The sequence below is a fragment of the Mirounga leonina genome, unplaced genomic scaffold (genome assembly GCF_011800145.1).
Source record: "Mirounga leonina isolate KUSES-001 unplaced genomic scaffold, KU_Mleo_1.0 Mir_175, whole genome shotgun sequence".
NCBI classification, from domain to species: Eukaryota; Metazoa; Chordata; class Mammalia; order Carnivora; family Phocidae; genus Mirounga; species Mirounga leonina.
Window position 1 is genome coordinate 22,232,847 of NW_023270453.1, and position 19,801 is coordinate 22,252,647.

The window sequence follows — 19,801 nt, forward strand, 5'->3', positions numbered from 1 at the left end:
CTGGATCACACTCACCCTTGTTGTGCTCCCTGGGCCCCACCTCTGCCCAAACAAATATTCCAGACGGGTGTGCTGTCCTGTGAGGGAGATTCTGGGCAGGTGTGTGCCTCGGCGGTCCCAAACACCCCATGGCATCGTGTTGCTGGCAGTCAGGACTGTGCAGGGATGGAGACGAAGGGGGCAGACCAGAAGGCTGGGATCGTGTGGTGGTGAATTGGAATTCTGCTTTGGTCCCAGCATGGTGTAGTCTAGTTTGGAAATAATTTTGAGGTCAAGCAAAGTTGGAGCCTATTACAGAGTGTGTTCTGGGGTCAGATCTGTCACTTCTTCCTGATGGCCATGCTTCCTGAGTGGAGGGCTTTGACTTTTGACTTTTTCTTAGGATAACCTCAGTACACGTGTTTTTTAAAATGGGACCCCACCTGGCTGGTCCAGCGCTTTGTCCTAACAGCCAGCTTCCTGAGACCTGGGCTCTTGCATGACACCAGGGGCTGCAGTGGCTCTCTGGGATTCCCTGATCCCTCCTCCCACTTGGCTAACTTGTTGGGAAAATAATTGTCCAAGAGCCTCCCAAACCCTGAGCACTGGGTCCCACCCAGAGTTCCTCACTTACGGCCATGGGGGCCCTGGGGGCCTTGGGGGACGTGCATTTATGACACGCCCCCAAGGCCACACTTGGAGAGTCCAGGCCCAGTCTCTGCTGAGCTGTTGGCCTCACCCCTGCTGCACGACCATGTGGGCTCTGGGCAGGGTCTGTGTTGCTCGGAGACGGTTTGTGCGGGGGGGTGGTGCTGGGGCAAAGAGTGTGGTTTGGATTGGATTGCTGAGGGGCAGTTGAGGGTCAGCCTGAGTCGGGTTGGGGGGCGTTGCATAGGAGTAGTTAACAGGAGGGGGCGGGGGGTGGGCATGAGCTGGGTTTGAGTTGAGGCTCCACACTTAGCCAGCATGATACCCTCTGGGTCTTTCTTCTGGTTGTTCCCAGGTGTGTGTTGAAGCCTGGCTGGGGACGGGGTTAGGTGAGCCTGAGCCAGGAAATATGGCTGGGAGGTGGTTCTTCTGAACCCGGCTGAGAACCCTTGTGGTTGTGGAGAACCCCGTGTTGTACTCAGGAATGTGGGGTGTTGGACCTCTTCCCCCACAAGAGCAGCGAGGAGACTTGTTGCCAGCTCTCCATGGAAGCCTGAAGGGTTGGGGCAGGCTGCTGGTCATCCCCTTCCAGGAGACACGCGCCTTGTCTTGTTAAAGCCTTGTTTTATGGTAAATGCTGGATTCTGGGTATCTTCAACGTTTCCGTGGATTTTGAAGACCAACAAACAGACTTAGGGTCAAATTCTGAGGGCAGCTGGGGGCACTGGCCTGTTGAGCTCCGCTGGGTAAGCAGCAACCTGGAGGGTCTGCTCCACTTGCAGGCAGCGTAAGGCTGTGCACAGTGGGCTCCAGGCCGCTGCTGTGAACGGCTGAAGGCTCCAGGCCTTGGGGGCTGTGGTCTGGAGGTGCTGGGAGGATCAGCAGGGCTTTGAGCAACCCTCTCCCCCAGCACGCTCACAGGACAGGTGGACACAGCGGGCGGGCTGCTGTCTCTCCAGGCTTGCTGGTGCTGCCTGCTGCAGCCCCACCTTCTGCTGACTCTCCCAGAGTAAATGGGAGACAGGCCTTGATCCATTTATTGTGATGAAGTGCCGGGGGATCGGGGTTGGGGAGGGGGCTGTGGGGGGCGAACGTAGAGGGGACAGACGACAGCGCTCGGGGCCCTAGTGAGAGGTAGGTCTCTTGGGTGCTGCGGGCTAGGCGTGGTCCAGGGACTTGTCCACGATGACCTGCTGTCCACCCTGGAGCACCTTTCTACTCATTTGCTTTCAAGAATAAGGGTTATTCTCCTGGCCAGACCTGAATCTAAATTCTAAGCTGGGGCCTGATGGTGCCCCGCCCCCCTCTCTGCACGGGCAAAGGGGAGCAGCCTGTCAAGGCCATGACCCGCTCCCTCCCCGTCCTCAGGACAGCCCCACCTTGTCCTTGCCTTTCCTAGAGGCTGACAGTGGGATTGGTATCCCTGTCACTCTAGCCCACCGCCATGGGACCGAAGAGGGCAGGACGGGGGTGCAGGCATCTGCCGGGAGTGCTTGGCAAGCCCTGCCTGCGCAGCACCTGACAGCTCTATGGCCCCAGGCCGGTGCCTTCACCTCCCTGCATCTTGGAATCACTGTGTCTTAGAGGCCACAGGCTGTGCCATGGGGCCCTGGGGGCAGGGGGAGGCTAGGGTCACCGCTGTGGGGTGCTGGTGCCCGCACGGCCTCCAGGCTGGGCGGCTCGCTGAGAGCAGGTCTGTGTGGAGTGAGGTGTGAGAGCGAAGGGGCAGGAGGAGCCTGAGTTTTGCCTCTGCTAACCGCGCGCTCTGCCTGGTCTCTTTCAGGGACTTTGAACATGTCGGGGATTGCCCTCAGCAGACTCGCCCAGGAGAGGAAAGCCTGGAGAAAGGACCACCCGTTTGTAAGGAAAGCTTTATTTCTGCACGCAGCAGAGTGGATCCGTTTCCCCCGGTGGAAACCATGAAGTCCCCGTCCAGCCTGGGCCTGTCACATTTTCTGGGCAGAGGGTCCATGGGCGTCACAGGATGGTTCTACGAGCGGGTGAGACAAGATGTGCCGCGCTGATGTGCTTGTGTTTTCTCTCAGGGCTTTGTGGCTGTCCCGACAAAGAATCCTGACGGCACGATGAACCTCATGAACTGGGAGTGTGCCATTCCAGGGAAGAAAGGGGTAAGGCTCCGCTGGCCTGCCCATCCCCTGTGTCGGCCCCATGGGCCCTGGTCCCATCCCCCTGGGAGGGGGCTGTGAGATGGGGGGGAACAAGGGTAGGGTGACATGTGACTCCCCCCCACCCCCACCCCGGGGCAGTTTTAATTCAGAAAGGGGAGCTGGGCTGCAGAAGGGGATGGATACAGCACCCCCACCAAGCCTGGGGGCCAGACCCAGCCACATCTCTGGGGCAGGAGGAGCCTTGAGGGCCTTTGTGTTTGTCCTTCAGGACGTGCGGTGGCCGAAGCAGCCCCAACCTTGTGACGCTGGTCCTGGCAGTCTTTGAGCCCCGGGGCGGCTGCTGACCCTCAGATGCTGACACCCCACATTGGGCCACCTGGGAAAGCCGTGTGTGGCCTGAGCTTGCCGGGGCCGGTTAAGACCAGCATGTTCGAAGCATTTGGGAGTGAGGGTCTTCCTGGGTGATCCCAAAGGAAAGAAGAGGTCCCCGAGGTGTCCCCATTGTTCCCGAGGCCTCGTCACCTCTGTTTTCTTCCCCTGTGGTTCATGGTGACTGTCACGGGAGCTCAGCCTTGGTGCTCCCCAATAGTCTCCTCCTTCTGTTAAGCCGGTGGGATTAGGACATGGCTTTGTCTGCAAGGTGATGTGGTTTGGGTTCATCTGTTGAGCGCCCAGCCTGTGCCTCTGCCTTTGCTAAGACCATTCTCCGTCCCTCGTCCAAGGCTGAGGCAGTCGTGGCCATGTCCCTCCCAGAGGAGGCTGGGGAGAGCTGTTGGATCATGGAGCTGGAGGGAGGGGCCTCGCTGCAGCTGCTTAGATGAAGATTCTGACCCCCGTCCTGGGGCCTTAGGGGGGCAGCCCGCCAGGCCCCTGCCTGTCTTCCCAGAAGTCCAGCTCCAGCCCTTCTCCTCTCTGGGGAGGGCTCTTTCCAGGCCCCCTTGGGGCCCATGGAGGCACCGACAGCCCTGTCATGGGGGCACCTGGTCTTTGGGCCAGTTTAGGAGTCCACCTCCTGTTGGGACGGTGCTTGGGGACACGCCCCAGAAGCTACAGCCCTCCTAACTGCAGCTTCGCTTCCCAACAGACTCCCTGGGAAGGAGGCTTGTTTAAGCTACGGATGCTTTTCAAAGACGATTATCCATCCTCACCCCCAAAATGTAAGTAGAGCAAAGTCCTCCAGAGTCTGTCTGCTTCAGCATATTCCAGCGGAGATCTGCAGTGCCGTGTTCCCTGGGGGGCAACTCCAGGGGCTCCCATCCCTGAGCCTAGCTGTAGGTCTGAGCCCATTTGAGCCCCCGGGCTGGAAGGTGCACATGATGGGCTCAGTCGCAGATCCTGGCTGTAATCCCTGGGAGGCCCCGGGGCCCTTAGTGCCTCTCAGGGACAAGGTGCCATACCTGCGGCCCCAGCAGGGATGGGCACGCAAAGGACCATGGTCCAGAGCCTCCCCGCTCCGACAGCTTTGTTTCCCTCACCTGGTGTCGCTCCACCTGCTGGTTACAGCTTCATGTGTAGCTTGTGGCCGTGTGTGCAGCCCGGAGAGACAGCGCGCCGAAGCCTCCAGAGGAGAGGCGGTGTGTAACACGGTGCTGGTTAGAGCACCAGAGTGCAGTGTCGGAAAACTCGGGTGGAAAGAGGCACCGAGTCCCTCCTGTTCTGAAGCTGGAGAGCCACCGACCCTGTCCGCGGTTGGTTGGTTGAGTGAGTGACCACGTGCCTCCGTGTGCGCACAGGCGTCCGGCACAGCCCGTGGCAAGGCCAGGCCGTGTGTAAATGTTTACGCTGCAGTTACTAATTCAGAAGCTAGGAGTACATTTTCCATTATAAGGGCATCTACCAGAAGATTTTTAAAAATTAATGATTAGCGGGGTAGCCGCTGGGATGGAGACTTTATTTGGGGTGGTTCTCTGGTGTTCGAGTAGTTTTTGCCACGTGCAGGAGTTACTTTAATCGCTTTAATTAAAAAATGAGGCAAGTTGTAGTTGCTCTTTTCACTTCTCTTCAACATGATACTGGAATTCTAAGCAAATGCAACAAGGAAGAAAAAATTCCCACAGAAGAGAGGAAAGGGAGGCGGGCTGCAGATGTTCTTCATGACGTCCGTTTATGAAGGTTGTGGGATAAAAGATTAACATGCAAAAACCTATTTTCCTAAAATTGCTGCAAATGAAAGTGTTTAAACCAGACTGTTTACAGTAGCATCAGATACTGTGGAATAAATCCAACGAAAGAGGTTCAAGACTTCTAGACTAGAGACTCCAGAGCACGGCTGAGAGAAGCCAAGGGCAGCCTCTGAGACAGGCGACCTGGGTCCCCTGGGTGGGCCGGAAGACCCAGTGTTGTAAAGATGTCCGTTCTCTCCAAGCCCATCTGTGGCGTCCGTGTGATACGTCAGAATCCAAGCACATTTTTGTGGAAGTGGCCATGGGGACCCTGACATGCAGGAGTGCAGAGGGCCGAGAACGGCCATGGACCTTGGAGTGCCGGGTATGGTTGTGAGGACCTGCACAGAGGCTCATCAGTCGAGGGCACCCGGCCCCATTAACAGGATGGGCAAGATGTGAGCTAGACGGACCGGCCGCAGGGACCCAGTAATTGAGACGCAGGCCTGTGGGAGCAGAGTCCAGACAGGCCGTGTGTAGCATGGTTCAGTTCTTGACAAAAGGAACAAGAGATGTGGGGGGAGGGTGGTCCAGTGAACAGACTCAGTCCACAGGGTATCCCAGCAGAAGAAAGGAATCCCTCTTCCACCCCAGTCTTCCAGATGGATCTCAATGCTCAACACAAAGGTGGAGCTGTAGAGCTCTTAGAGGAAGATTGGGGGGGGTGGCATTTTCATCACTTGGGGTGGTTTAGCCAGTGAAGCACAGACAGGGCGCCCCCCTGCCCCCGGAGGCAGATGGGCAGTAGATGGGGTTGCATGACCCTCAGGACCAGGTCTTCACCAGAAGGCACAGGTGGGAGTGAGGAGGAGAGAAGGTTCTGTGTGTTCATCAGCACTTATCCTGAATACGTGAAGGGCGTCTACGAATTGGTAAGGAAAAGGCAGACAACCATCGGATCAGCAGGCCCTTCCCAAGAGAGGCTCTCTTCCCGGCCAGCCAGCAGAGGAGAAGGTGCCCGACTTCCATCACCGGACACACAGCCAGGGTGGGAGAGGGCAGAGCCTCAGAAGCCCCCAGGCCTCTCTGAACATAGTGTGAATTTTGACTGTTTGCCTGGGGAAGCCATCTGCCATGTGTACAGAAGCTGAACTTGGGCCTGCCCAGGCCCCAGCTGCTCTACTCAAGTGAATATTCAGCGGAAATGCACGCATGCTCACCAGAAGCCAGAGGCAGCCCAAGTGTCCGTGAACAAACCCGTGGGTGAGCAACGGGGATGGTCCACAGCCACCAGAGAGGGCAGGACCCACAGGTGCTCACAACACGGTGAAGCCCCCCGACATGATGAGTGGTCAGAACCAGATTCCTCGTGGAAGTCAGCAGCAGGCCCTGTGACGGTCAGGGAGGGGACTTCTCTGGACAGAGGAAACCAGCGGTGACCAGAGTCGGGGTCAAGGCTTCAGGGAAGCTGCTGCCCCCCACTGGTGCACTGTCCTAGATGAGAAACAAGATCAGCCCCTCGGATTAAATGAAAATTAAGGATTTGTGCTCATGAGGAAGTACGATCAGAAGAGCAAAAAGGCATACATGGAGTGGGAGAAGTTTCCCTCAAGACGTTCACCCGATGGGGCTTGTAGCCAGAATGTACCCGGCGCTCTGGCAAGTCAGGAGATAGCCCAGTTGAAAAACGGACAAGAGGGACACCTAGGTGGCTCAGTCCATAATCCCGGGGTCCTGGGATCGAGCCCCACATCAGGCTCCCTGCTCAGCGGGGAGTCTGCTTCTCCCTCTCCCTCTGCTGCTCCCTCTGCTTGTGCTCTCTCTCTCTCAAATAAATAAATAAAATATTTTAAAAAAAAATGAACAAGAGACGTGGCAGGAATTTCAAGAAGCAGACCGTGTGTCACAGTGAATGAAGGTGCTGGCCCCTGGAATCACCAGGGCAGCTCAGGTCTGCAGCAGGACAGCTGAGCTCCGTGACCGACCCTGCTGGGCACGCGGAAACTGGAAATAGGCAATGCCTCCGCCTCAGGACTGACACACGTGCACCAAAAGGACCTCTGGGGAACGTTCATGGCTTTTTCAGTGGAGGCCGGGTGGACGGGTGCATGGCGCGGTCGCTCGGGGAGCAGCACCATGTGCCGCGGGGCGTGTGTCTGAGAAGCCCTCACCCGGGTGCTGCTTGGGTGCTGGGGGGAAGGGGGGAAGAGCGGCTCGGGGTTTTTCTAGCTGTGTGTGTTTTGGAATTCGTCAAGCTGCTCTTAGATTCCTTGTACTTTTTATGATTCAATGATGTCTTACAATAAAGAGAAAGGGGGAAAGTGCCCGGAAACTCCCTCAAACATTAGCTGTGGGGAACAGCCCCAGGGTGGGCTCGAGGTAATTTTCTTGCTCTTTTATGTTTTACAGTTTCCTACACGTGTTCGTTTTTTTTTTTTTTTAAAGATTTCATTTATTTATTTGAGAGAGAGAATGAGATAGCATGAGAGGGGGGAGGGTCAGAGAGAGAGGCAGACTCCCTGCTGAGCAGGGAGCCCGACGCGGGACTCGATCCCGGGACTCCAGGATCATGACCTGAGCCGAAGGCAGTCGCTTAACCAACTGAGCCACCCAGGTGCCCACGTGTTTGTTTTTTAAAAAGAAAATTAACTTTTGTGTTTTAAAAGAACGTGGAGGGGGACAGTGTGGGGTCCTACAGGCCTTTTTGAAGCAAAATGATCTGTCTGAAAATAGCCACTTGTTAGAAGGGCCTCAGAGTTCCTGCCCTCAGCTGCGCCCCCAGGACTGTCCTCACGGGCTGCGTCCCCTCCCCACCTTCCCGAGTCTGGGCTGGCTTGGGGGTGACCGGGGGCGGGGACCTGGGCAAGCACATGGCTTCACCCCTGAGTCTGGGAACAGCGTGTGCTCCCCACCCTGCCCCTCACTGCCACCTCGAGGCCATGGTTCTTAGCGGCATGCCTGCTGGCCAGCAAAACACCCAGGACAGGGGAGGACCCGGTGCGGGGAGGGGACAGCAGGCTGCCACAGAATTGCGTTTTCTTCCTCCCTGTGCTCCAGGTAAATTTGAGCCACCACTGTTTCACCCGAACGTGTACCCTTCGGGAACAGTGTGCCTGTCCATCCTCGAGGAGGACAAGGACTGGAGGCCAGCTATCACGATTAAGCAGGTATGGGGTGTGGGGAGCTGGCCTCAGCCTTCCTGTGGGGCCAGAGGACGGTGGTCTGCCTCCAAAGCTGGGGCCGAAGTCCTAGGAAAGCTTGCCTTCCTAACCACTGAGCTCCGTGTTCTTTTGTCTCTTACACAGATCTTGTTAGGAATACAGGAACTTCTAAATGAACCAAATATCCAGGACCCAGCTCAAGCAGAGGCCTACACGATTTACTGGTTAGTACTGGTCTGGCCCCACTCGCTGTGGCCGCACGTTGGCTTGCATGCGCTTGGCTGGAAATCCTGTCCAGGCTGCCGCCCCTGGCGGTCTGCTTGGATGGCCCTGAGCCTCGAGCCGTGAGCGGGGGACCGAGTGAGGTGGTCAGGGAAGCATCTGAGGCCAGCAAGCAAGCAGGCAGGCCCTGTGGGCAGCAGCAGCTCCGTGTGTGAAGAGCCTGTGGTGGGCGAGAACGGCTGACCCGGGCTAGTGTGACCACAGCGCTGTGGTAGGGGGGCGGTCAGGAGGTGGAGGTCAGGGGACAGGGCTCCCATTGGCTCCTTTGCCTGATAAGCTGTGGCCAGGCAAACCAGGTGCCTCGGTGAACCCCAGTCCAGCTCAGAGGGCAAGGCCCCCAGGTGTGGGTGCCGAAGGAGGCATGTCCCGTAGCATGGCTCCGCGGGGGCCCCACACCCCCCACCGTGGCCCTCCTGCAGACCCTTCCAGGCCTGGGTGTGGGCTATAGGGGAGCAGCACGCCTGGCTTGTTCCTGGTCACCCAGCTGCCATGATGTGCCCACCAGATGCCGGGCGTTCACTCCTCGTCCCAGCCCTTCCTGCGTAGCACTGTGGTGCCCGCCTGGGCTGAGGGAGGGAGGCCTGGGGTGGCTCATGGGGAGCAACAGGTTTAAACCCATGGGCCTGGCCTGGTCAGCAGCAGGGAGAGCCCTTGCCCCTGAGCAGAGGCCTCACAGTTGTGGGTCCTGGGTCCCCTGGCTGTGCCAGCCGGCCTCCTGGGCTGGTCTGGGTGGAGGTCCTTATGCCAGGTTGGGGGCTCTGACCCCCCACTGCTCTACATTCGGAAACCTGGGACCGGCGGGGCTAGCGTACAAGGGAGAGGCCGGGCAGGGACGTGTTCCTTCCAGGGGATGTTTCTGGAATCAGCCGTGCTGAGGGTCAAAGCCGAGGTCGGGACTGTCCTGTGGCCGCTCTGGGCAGTGGCAGATGACATGTCCGGGGACCAGCTGAGAGAAGTGCCAGGTTGCAGGAGATGCATTTCTCCCCCCCAAAATGGCTTCAGGGCCCTAGGCCCAGGCCAGTGTTGGCCAGGGGCAGCAGGACGCTCCAGCCAGGGCGGGCCCGCGTCCGCAGTGGGGCTCAGCGGGAGGCCACGTGTCCCGTTGGCGGCTGTGCACCAGCGACTTCGGAGATCTGTCCCCCTGCCCTTCTCCCCGACCTGGGTGCTGTGTGATGTCACCGTGACCTCCGTCCACAGTGGCGCCGTGGCCCAAGCCTCGTGGTATACAAGGCCTCTCAGGACACACCACGTTCTCGTGACCAGGTGGCCTGCAAAGCTGAGCTCCCCGTGGCCTTCAGAGGGCTTGCTGGCCCTGGCGTGCGCCTCGTCACGGGTGACGTGTGCAGGGGCTGGCGGTGGCCACCCCGTGAGCAGCGCTTCCTGTGCCTGCGCTGCCAGCACCGGGGCAGCGGGACCGGGGGCTCGCTGTGGTGCGGCGGGGTATGCGGCCACTTCCCCGGGGCTGCTGGCGTCTTCCCCGCCCCCGGGCGCCTCGCCGCCAGTCCTGTCACGCCCTCGCTCCCCTCTGAGAGCAACTGGAGCACGTCAACGTGGCGTTGGGGCTGCCGCAGGCCGCAGCGCCTCCCCTGCCGGACGGCACGGTTGACGCGGCTGCCGCTGCCCTGCGGCCTCGGGGCCGGGCCTCAGACGGGTGTCCTGTGGCTGCGACTCAGCTCTCGGTGGCCCGGGCACGTGGCTGCCTCAGTGGTGCACACGCTGGAGCCTCTTGCCAGCTGAGGGACGTCCTCTCGGGGGCCCTTTGTCCCTCCACCTCGGGAGCCCCTGCACACGCCGGGGCCTGGGCCACAGGTGACCCGGAGCAGCACCCTGAGAGGTGTGTATGGAAAGAGCGCAGCTTGGCGGGACCCCTAGCTTCCTTACGGGGAGCAGTCCACACCCCCAGGCGGGTGTCCCCACGTGCACACACTGGTCCTGGGCTCCACGGAGGCCCTGTTGACCCCCTGGGGCTCCCCGGGGAAACCAGCACGAGTCCGGTCCGTCTGTAGCAGAGACTAGAGCCCAGCAGCCTGGATTTTCTTTCTAGAACGATGGTAGCTGCTTCCAGCTTAGGGACCCGTAAGTGTCCGGCTGCCCCCCGGGCCTTCCTGATCAGAGGCCGCCCTCTGAGCCCGCTTTGCATCCGGTGTCGCCCTGGGCCCTCGAGGGGGCTGCACCTGCTGACCTGTCTCTCTCTTGACCTCCTCCTCAGCCAAAACAGAGTGGAGTACGAGAAGAGGGTTCGAGCACAGGCCAAGAAGTTCGCACCTTCATAAGTGGCGACCGTGCGGCAGCGTAAGAAGGAAGGGATTGGTTTGGCAAGAACTTGTTTACAACATTTTTGCAAATCTAACGTTGCTCTGTACAGTTACTAGTCACCTGGGAGGGTGGGCGGGCGCCATTTTCCATTTCCGCCACTGGCACGCAGTCCTCGACTCGCTGAGCTGCCCGGTTTTTCATACAGGGTCTCTTCCTTCAGTCTTTTGTATTTTTGATTGTTATGTAAAACTTGCTTTTATTTTAATATTGATGTCAGTATTTCAACTGCTGTAAAATTATAAACTTTTATACTTCGATGAGCCCCGAGGAGCTAGTTTCCTTTGCTCGCGGATGCAGGCATGCTTCCCACCGTGTAGCAGTACACATAGCCTCCCGCCGGCCCCCCTCCCGCCTCGCTCCCCGCAGAACCCGGGTTGTGTTGCTTATGAGCCTCAGATCCAAAGGCAGCCGGCGTCTCGTTTCCGCATCACTTCCTTTGTGTTTATATGGCGTTTTGTCTGTGTTGCTGTTTAGAGTAAATAAACTGTTTATATAAAGGTTTTTGTTGCATTATCGTCATTAAGAGCGTGAGGAGGGCCTCGCGGTGCCCGGCCCCCCACGCGGCTGCAGGCCCGAGAAGCATGGCTCGCTGCTGTGCTCGGCCGCGCCTGGACCCGTGTGCGCTCGGCCTGGGCTTCTGTAAATAGTGCTGTGTGCAAGGACGGCGTGTGTCCAGGGCCTGGCCCCCCGTCCCAGGTCTTCGGGCTGCGCACAGAGCAGATGTGGTCAGGTTGGAACAGGCGTCAGGAGCCATCTAAAGCTGGCGCGGGCCGGACCCAGCCCCAGGGAAGACTGCGTGCTGGCAGCTCCCCCTCGTCCTGGCACCTGCTGGAGCCCGCCTCGGGGGGCCTGCGGTCTCCGGCTGCCCGCCCAGCCCCGCCGGCTGCCCCAGGAGCTTCCTGTGCCTGCTGCGCTGCGCCGGCCCCCACCCCGGGTGCGGGCCGCCTGGCGTCAGGACAGACGCCCTGGAGTCCGGTCTGAGGCCACCGTGCACAGGCGCTTCTTTTTTCCTGAAAGACTCTCAGCCCAGTCCACCTGCGGGGCTGTTCCCTGAAACCTGAGCCCACTGCACAGCTTCCCGAAGTCGGCTGCCTGCTCAGTTGGGAAATGGGTCTGGGTCCCGGCTCAGCCGCGAGGTGCCCTAGACAGAGACAGGGAGGAGCGGCAGGGGCCGGGCCCGGTGAGCACAGTGCCCTGCACCAGCTGACCTCGCCTTGCCACCCTGGGGACCCTCGCTTTCCCAAGCGGGTCACCTGTGGCTCCAGCACACTGACCGAGCCAGGGCGGGAGGGCTAGTCGCCAGGACCCTCGGTCAGGAAGGGCATGTCGACGCGGCCCAGCAGCAGGACGGCAGCGGAAGGTGGAGGTGGCCTCCTACGGCCCCTCAGCCACAGTACGTGCGTGGCTCCGGGTCCCAGTGCCTTGCTCACTCGCTTAGCTGGACATTTAGCGGAGCTAAACGCTTGATGTTGGTGATTTATTTCTAATGCAGAGGGCCTTCCGGAGGCTCAGCTGGGTTGTGTGTTTGTAGCCTCTCCCAGAATGTCTTATTTTGTAATGACTGAGCTACACTTAGTAATAGCTGCACATGTATATGGTTAATATATATGGAAATTCAATATATTTTCTAGTTGGAGCATTCTAAAGTAATCGATGTTTCTAGCAAATTGTCATGATTTCAACTAATGAAATGTCTTTTTGTGCCACAGTCCTTGGCTTAACAAAGATGTGACTCTTGTGACAGGAGAAGTATGGAATGTGTCCATCCTGTTTCTGATGTGAGGGAAGAGCGTGTGTTCCCAGCATGAGGCGCCTAATAATTAGTAAGGAATTGTGGGCAATACATTAACCACTGTATCTAAGAATCCTCTGATTAAAAACATTTCCACAAACTGCTGCCTGCAGGCTGTGTCCTTTTCCTGCCCCGCCCCCCCCGCCCCCCCCCCCCCCACGGCCACCCCTGCTACCTCTTCCCCCTGGTCTCTGGCTCCAGACCCTCAGGGTTCCGCGGGGGGCAGGGGCTGGTGACAGGGTGGGACACCCCCTGTGATCCCCTCTGAGCCCAGGCACACATCCTGTGCTGGCCTTGGCCCTGTGGCCAAGTCCCCCTGCATTTCCCAGCCTCCTGGAGCAGGGCGTCCCTCCTGGGACCCCGAGCTGTCCTTCATGCCTGGGGTGGGCCTCTTCAGGGGGCGCCCAGCTGCATGTGAGTCCTCAGACCCCAACAGTGTGTCCAGGACTGGCTGGGGCTCGGGCCTGGCCTTGGGGCTCCTCGGAGAACCTGCCCACGGACGGACGGGCTATGGGTCCCCGAGAGTCCCCCTGGCCTCCCTGGACAGTCCTGCCCAGGCCAGAGCCGCACCCTCACACCTGTCCACCGTGCAAAGCCGCCTCCTTCCCTGACTGGGCCGCCCAAAACCCTCTGCACGTATCAGGCTCTGCAGATGGGCAGCCTCCATTTTGAGGTTGCCATGACAACACGTTGCCAGGTTGGAGGGCCGGCGCTGAACACTGACTTGGGCCAGCTCGAACCGGTCTGAGCCTGCTTCAGCAGGGAGGGGCCTGAGAAATGGCTGGTCCAGGATCCATCCCCAGCAGACCCGGTGCTGAGACTGGGGGGTATCCTGTTGCCGGGGCCCACGAGGCTCATCTGGAGTCCTCCAGACGCTGGGACCCCATCTGCGGAGGCCCTGGCCCTGCCCGAGGGGGCTGGCTTAGGACCACGGGGCGGGATGGGGCTGGAGCACCAGTCCTATCCACCCTGCTGTCCCCAGACCCTAGGAGTTCTGCACCTGTCAGGAAGTTGCAGGCCCAGGGCCTGGGTTCTCCCTCCCTGACCTCTTTCCTTCCAGGGCACCTACCCACCCCGTTCTTGAAGAGAGGGGCCCTTGGTGCCCATGCTGCCCCTCCCACTCTCGGAGCTGCAGAACCTGGCCCCGCCCCCCGCTGTGCAGAGAATGATGCTGGGTACTCAGCTCCCCCAGCTCAGCCTCCTGATGGGTACGACCTTTGTCCCCTCCAGGGCCCCTTACAGAGGGCTGAGTGTAGGAGGGGCCTTGCTGGGAGGTGGCCCCGCGCACTTGCCTCTGGGCCAGATGCCGATGGGCAGGCTCAGTGGACAGTGGACAGCACTCGGCGGCCAGGTGGCCGGCCCTCACGGAGACCTGCGGAGCCCTGTGTGGTTCCGCTGCTTCGCTCCCACCCCTCCCCGAGCCCCACAGAAACCTCAGCCACACAGTTGCTCCCGAGCCTGAGGCCCAAGACCACCCTGGCCCGGCGCAGCCTTCATCTGTGCACGTGTTGGCTTCCCATGTCGTGGCCCCAGAAGCAAGCATTTCAGGTGAGGGGCCAGACCCCCTCCCACCTGGGACCCCCTCTTCTGGCAGACCCACCCAGATGGCACAGGCAATGGGACAGATTCCTGCAGTCCCGAGTGTCCTGGCCCAAGTCCCTGGGCCATGCCCCCGCCATTCTCCATGGCTGCCCCCCTCTTCACACCTCTGACTGGTGCCCAGGTGCAGCCCGCCGGCTAGGAGTTCTGCCTGCAATTCCAGGGGCTGCCACCAGAGGGCATAAGGGAATGAGGTCAAGCGTCTTTTTTTTTTCTTTTCTTTCTTCTTTCTTTCCTTCTTTCTTTCTTTCTTCTTTCTTTCTTCTTTCTTTCTTCCTTTCTTTCTTTTCTGTCTTTCTTGTCTGTCTTGTCTTTCTTTCTTTCCTTTTCTTTTCTTTCCCTCCCTCCCTTCTTTTCTCTTTCTTAGTAATCTCTACATCAACCTGGGGCTCGAACCTACACCCCCGAGATCAAGAATTGCACACTCCACTGGCGAGCCAGCCAGGTACCCCAAGCGTCTTTAAACCATGAGGGGTGGTGTGGCTTTACAGAGATGCGCTCTCACCTCCCTGCTCTCCAGCGGCCATCCAGAGCATCACCCCAGCAGAGCCTGGGGGTTTTCTCCTGGCCCTGAGGAGGGAAAGCCGCGTGCCCCTGCCTGCCCAAAGCCCAGAGGGTGTGAACCCCACCTCCCCACCAGCCCTGCCGAGCCTGAACCCTCTGGGTGAGGTGTTTTGTGCCCCAACTCCTGCTGTGACATATTCTTGCTCCACGTTGCCCCCTCCCCCACCCTCTCCCCTTGCTGTGGGGTCATCCCCCCCACCTACGGAGGTGGAAACTGAGCCCCCCGAGGGCCAGCCATGGCCACGGTCCCCACCCCATGTGGACCCAGAGGGCGTGCAACTGACACTACCCAGTACTGGCTCCTCACTGAGACACCCCCCTCGCTGAGGGGTGCATGCTGCTGCTATGTCCATTCACAAACAAAAGGGAAACTGAGGTCCAGGGCAGCAGAGGGGTGTGACAGGGCAGGGGTCTGACCTAGGTGGGGAGGAGGATGGGACTGAGCAAGAATGGGCCCATCTCTCCCTCCCCAGGAAGTGTCTGTGCATGGAGGGTCTGGGGATCTTTTCCTGGGGAAACTGAGGCCCAGGGCTGGGCTCAGCACCCACCCAGTTGCTGTGTGGCCCTGGAAGAGCCCTTCCCCTCGCCATAGTTTTCTTATCTGTCAAAGAGGGTGGTGAGGTCTCCCAACAGGCCTCCACCCCAACGGCCACAGGGCTGGGGCTGGGGCCTCTGTGCTGCTGGCCCCCAGCCCATGCTCCCCAAAGGACACTGAATGTAGGGGCCAGCAGGGGCCCCTCCTAACTTCCTGTTTATAGCAGCTGCAGGATCTCATCTCTTCACCCCAAACCATTATGATCACCATGGCAACCAGGCCTGTGTTTGTTCCAACAGGTTGGCAGGACCCGACGAAGGACTGCAGGGCTGAGGGGGCTTTGGGGGGGGGGGCGTCGGCTCTGAGATCCTGGCTCAGGACCTGCCAGTCCCCAGGGGAGAACATCAGCTGCCCCTCCCCGATTCCTGTCCCGTGCAGAAGGCAGCCCCCACTCATCTCCATCCCAAGCAGTTGATGCGTGTTCCTGAGCACCTCTGTCCCCATGTGCCTAGCTGTGCTGGGCCTGGATGGAAGCAGTGCCTGCAAGCAGAGAGCTTCCAGAAGGAGAATCCACCCTGGTGGGTCCATGTCTCCTCCAGGGCGGCATGGAAATGTGTGGGTCTGCACCGAGGAGCTGAGACAGGTGGTGTCCCCATCAGAGCAGTGTCCGCCCCATCTGGGGGTGATGGGAGAAGTGCCAGGTCCCCCTGGGCTGGGGAGCCATGGCCCTGCTTTCCCCACACTCCCTCCCCCAACTCCGAGGAATGGGCGGGATGGGCCTGCAAGGCGGGATGTTCACAGCCTAGGGGCCAAGCTGCGGCCCAGTGAGCTGCTGTTCTGGTACCTGGGCCTCCACCTTTGGCCCGCAGCTCAGCCGACCCCTGGCCTCCCCCCAGCAAACCGTTCTTGCCTCTGTGTTCTGGGCCTTCCTTCCTTCCTCCCTCCCTCCCTTCCTTCCTTCCTCCCTCCTTCCTTCCTCCTTCCTTCCTCCTTCCTTCTTCTTCCTTCTTTTTCTTTTCTTTTCTTTTCTTTTCTTTTCTTTTCTTTTCTTTTCTTTCTTTCTTTCTTTCTTTCTTTCTTTCTTTCTTTCTTTCTTTCTTTCTTTCTTTCTTTCTTCTTTCATTCTTTTTTTTAAAGATTTTATTTATTTATTTGACAAAGAGACACAGCGAGAGAGGGAACACAAGCAGGGGGAGTGGGAAAGGGAGAAGCAGGCTTCCTGCCAAGCAGGGAGCCCGACGCGGGGCTCGATCCCAGGACCCTGGGATCATGACCTGAGCCAAAGGCAGACGCTTAACGACTGAGCCCCTCAGGCGCCGGGTGGGCCTATTTCCCACACTGCCTGGGGCCCCACCATTAGAGATGAGGTCCTTGGGGTTAAAAACATTCCCAAATCGGTGGATCCCCTAAGTACAAGGTCCTCTGATGATCCAGCAGGATCGGCCAAAGGCAAGGTAGGGATTGGGAGACCCAGTGCACCTCAGACCTCCAGAACTTCTGAGCAGCCCCTGGGTGTCTTCCGGCCCCCCAGCACCCCCGGGAGCTTGTCAGAAATGCAGCTGTTCCGCCCCAGCCCAGACTCTGGGAATCAGCAGCGGCAGTCTGTTTCCACAAGCTCTCCAGGCAGGCACGGTGCGGTGCTCGCGCAAGCTTCAGAGGGCCGTCCAGGGTGGGCGACGAAGAGCGCAGGCCTGGAGGTTCCAGCTGGCTGTGAGGCCGGGGCGTCGGGGGCCGCCCCTGCGCCGTGCGGACGCTGACCCAACAGGTGACGGGGTGTTGCGGCGCGTCCTGGGATGATGCCTGCAGCACCCCTCGCCCCGGCGGCAGACTGGCGGCGGAGTTGATGCCGAGGTCAGAGCTTGGGCTGGGCGGCCCTTCCAGAAAAGTCTGCGCTGCGGCCGGGGCCGGTCTTCCTCGGTTTCGGCGACTTTGGCTTCCAGAGGGTCCCCGGGGGAGGGGGTCCTGACACAGCAGAACCTGCTCCCCGCTCTGCACCCACCCGTGGCTCCCTGGCCCGACTCCCCCGGCGGCGGGCGTGCGCGGTGCCGGGGTCGCGGGGAGGGGGTCGCAGGAGGGGCGGGCCGGGAGCGGCGGGGGCGGGCCCGGGGCGGGGCTATCGGCCAGGCCCCGCCTCCCGCAGTGCTCAGTTGTCCGCGCGGCGGCGAGCGCGCTGTGCCTGGCGTCCCTGGGAGCCGGTGCGGAGCGCGGCGTCTCCCGAGCCCCCGGCCCACGGTGAGTGCGCGGACTCCGGACGGGCTTCGGGCGCCGTCCCCTCCGGCCGCCGCCGCCGCCGCCGCCGAGCGCCCGGTCCTGCTCCTGCGTTTGCGGACCCCGAGGGTGCGCGGGGAGGCCCCCGAGGAGAAGGGCGGCGGGAGGTGGGGAAGGCGCGCCCCCGGCTCCGGGGAAACTGAGGCCGGCGCGTGCTCGGAGCGACGGGTCTCGGGCGCTTCTCTCGGCCCGCGTCCCCGGGAGCGCCGGAGCTGGCGGGGATGGGGGGTGCAGCAGGACGCCCCTCCGACCCCGGTGCCCCCACCCACCTGCGGCCTCCGAGGACCTCAGAGACGCTCCGCGGGGGCTCCCGGGCAACACGCAGATGTCCCCGGCGCCCCGTCCCTCCCTCCCTGCCGCCAGTCGTCAGAGGACCCACGAAATCGTCTCCACGAAATCCCTCCAGGGGCCGGAACGGTATAAAACAATGCGCACTCACCAGGCTTCTAAGCCGCCCGAGGACCCCCCGCTCATCGGGGAGGGAAAGACCTCGACGGAACTGGGGGGGGGGTCCGAGGCTTCTGAGGGGAGCATCGAGAGGGAGGAGCGGGGAGGGGAGGGAGCGGCGAGAAGGGATGTTGGTGAGCGAAGTGGGCGGAACACCGCGGTGGAGACAGGTGAGTACAGGCCCGGGGGAGGGAGCCTCGGAGGAAGATCGGACGGAGGGGTTTCATTTTTCGTGCGTTCATTCTAGAAGTATCTGGGTAGCCCTTTACAGTTGATCCCACGCGTCACAGGGCTTTAGGTCCGGCTCTAGAGCAGCTTACAATGCACGTTCCCAGGCCCTTCCCGGGCTCTCAGGGAGCCGCATTTGTAATGGGCCCTGGGGCTACTGCTCTGCTGCGTACTGGGAGCACTGGCTGGGGAGCCGCCGGACATGACAGCCGGAAATCCAATAGGAAAAGTGAAGGGAGGGGGGTGGGAGGGGGACTGGGAAGACAAGACCACGACGGTGACAAGGAGACCAGCATGTGGGACCAGAGATCCTGTCACTCCCCCTACACACCCAGGGTAGCCGCAGGGGACCCCTGCCCCCAAGTCTCAAGGGACCAACTCTGGGTAAGAAGAGACCTAGTGTTCTGAGATGTTTATCATAAAGGTGTTCATTCACTCTGCGGGTGACCAGCTGGCCACAGGGGACACTGGCGAGGGAGACAGATCTGGCTCTCTGGCACAGCTCAGCTGCCCCCAGACCCACCTGCTTTGGTGCCACCTAAGCCCCCAGGCGGGCTAGCAGGAGACAGTGTGGCTTAGAGCGCTCAGTTTGAGTCCTGGCTCCAGACAGGTCACCCCAGCCCCGGGGTGTGAAGTGGGACAGTGATACCCACTTTGCAGGATTGCCTCTTCCCATTTAACCTGGGCCTTGGGGACAGCCAGGGGACAAGGTAGGCCTGTTAATGTTGGCTTGGTCCCAGTGCCAGTGTGGCATTCAACGCCTCGGCCAGCCTCACCTCGCCCCTTGGACAAACAGGAGCTGGGATCCTGGCCCTGGTGGCCAGGCGTGAGCAAGGATGCGGGCACATCTTGTTCTCTGCTGCTGCCCAGGCCCAGTGGGGACAGACACAGAGAGAGCTCAGGGAGGAGTTCTGTTGGGGGCCTGGTAGACAGATGGAGGGCCCCTGTGGCCCGCAAACGCTTCCTGGGGGTCAGCTGCGCACCCACTGCGGTGCGGCTCTGGGCGAGGTGCTGGCTGGCTCCCGGGACCCCCAGGCCATGGGGAGCAGCAATATCAGTATCCAAGCAGTGGGGGGTTTCCAAGGAAATCGGAGGAGTGTCTGGGCACGCAAGGAGGAGCCATCTTTCCCAGATACCTGTGCCCAGATGTCGCTTTTGCCCCAGTCCAGTCAAGGGGCTGAGGGAGGGAGTGCCGCAGAGGGGGAGGCCAGCATACCTGGACCCCAGAACTCAGGACGTGCCAGGAGCTTAGAGCTTGGACACCAGAGTCAGAGGTGGGCTCCATCCCTGGCCACTTGCTGGCTCTGTGGCCTTGAGTAAGCTCCTAAGCCCGGGGCCTCAGTTTCTCCAGGTAGATGAGAGGAGCAGAGCAGTACCCCCTTTCCGGGGCTGAGATTATGGGGCAAGGTGGCTCCCCCTCTGTCTTGAGTGTTTTATTCTCACAGAGGCACCCTGTCCCTGCAGCCACTTGGCTCCTGCGTCATGTTTGTCTCTGGGACTGTGAGCCCCTGTAGCCCCTGTCACTCGGCAGACGCAATTGGCGGTTGCCCTGGCAACAGCCAAAGCAGTGGCTGCTCCCCTGGCTTTGGGGGGCTGCGGGGGTAGCAGCCTCTTCCCCACAGCTAGAGAGGGGAAGGGGGGTCCTGGTGCCCGGCCACCTCGGGACCTCACTGCTGACGACAGGGGCGACAGCTTGTAGGACTGCATGCTCACGCTGCCGCGCCCCCCCTCCTCATATCCCCCCATCTTTG

The 19,801-nt window shown here is 60.5% G+C and overlaps 1 protein-coding gene across 2 annotated transcripts; it reads left to right on the top strand.

The window, feature by feature from the left end:
• The first annotated feature begins 952 nt into the window (after nucleotides 1-952).
• Nucleotides 953-12,509, top strand: UBE2I (ubiquitin conjugating enzyme E2 I). Of its 2 annotated transcripts, XM_035021873.1 has the most exons (7): nucleotides 953-1,257; nucleotides 2,411-2,487; nucleotides 2,673-2,756; nucleotides 3,841-3,913; nucleotides 7,916-8,025; nucleotides 8,164-8,243; nucleotides 10,511-12,509. In XM_035021873.1, the coding sequence occupies exons 2-7, from the start codon at nucleotides 2,422-2,424 to the stop codon at nucleotides 10,572-10,574; spliced, it is 477 nt and encodes a 158-aa protein (XP_034877764.1). In that variant the 5' UTR covers nucleotides 953-1,257; nucleotides 2,411-2,421; the 3' UTR covers nucleotides 10,575-12,509. The 2 variants fall into 2 exon arrangements, with proteins under 2 accessions (XP_034877764.1, XP_034877763.1); XM_035021872.1 differs by lacking the exon at nucleotides 953-1,257 and having other exon boundaries at nucleotides 2,321-2,487.
• Nucleotides 12,510-19,801: the final 7,292 nt, after the last annotated feature.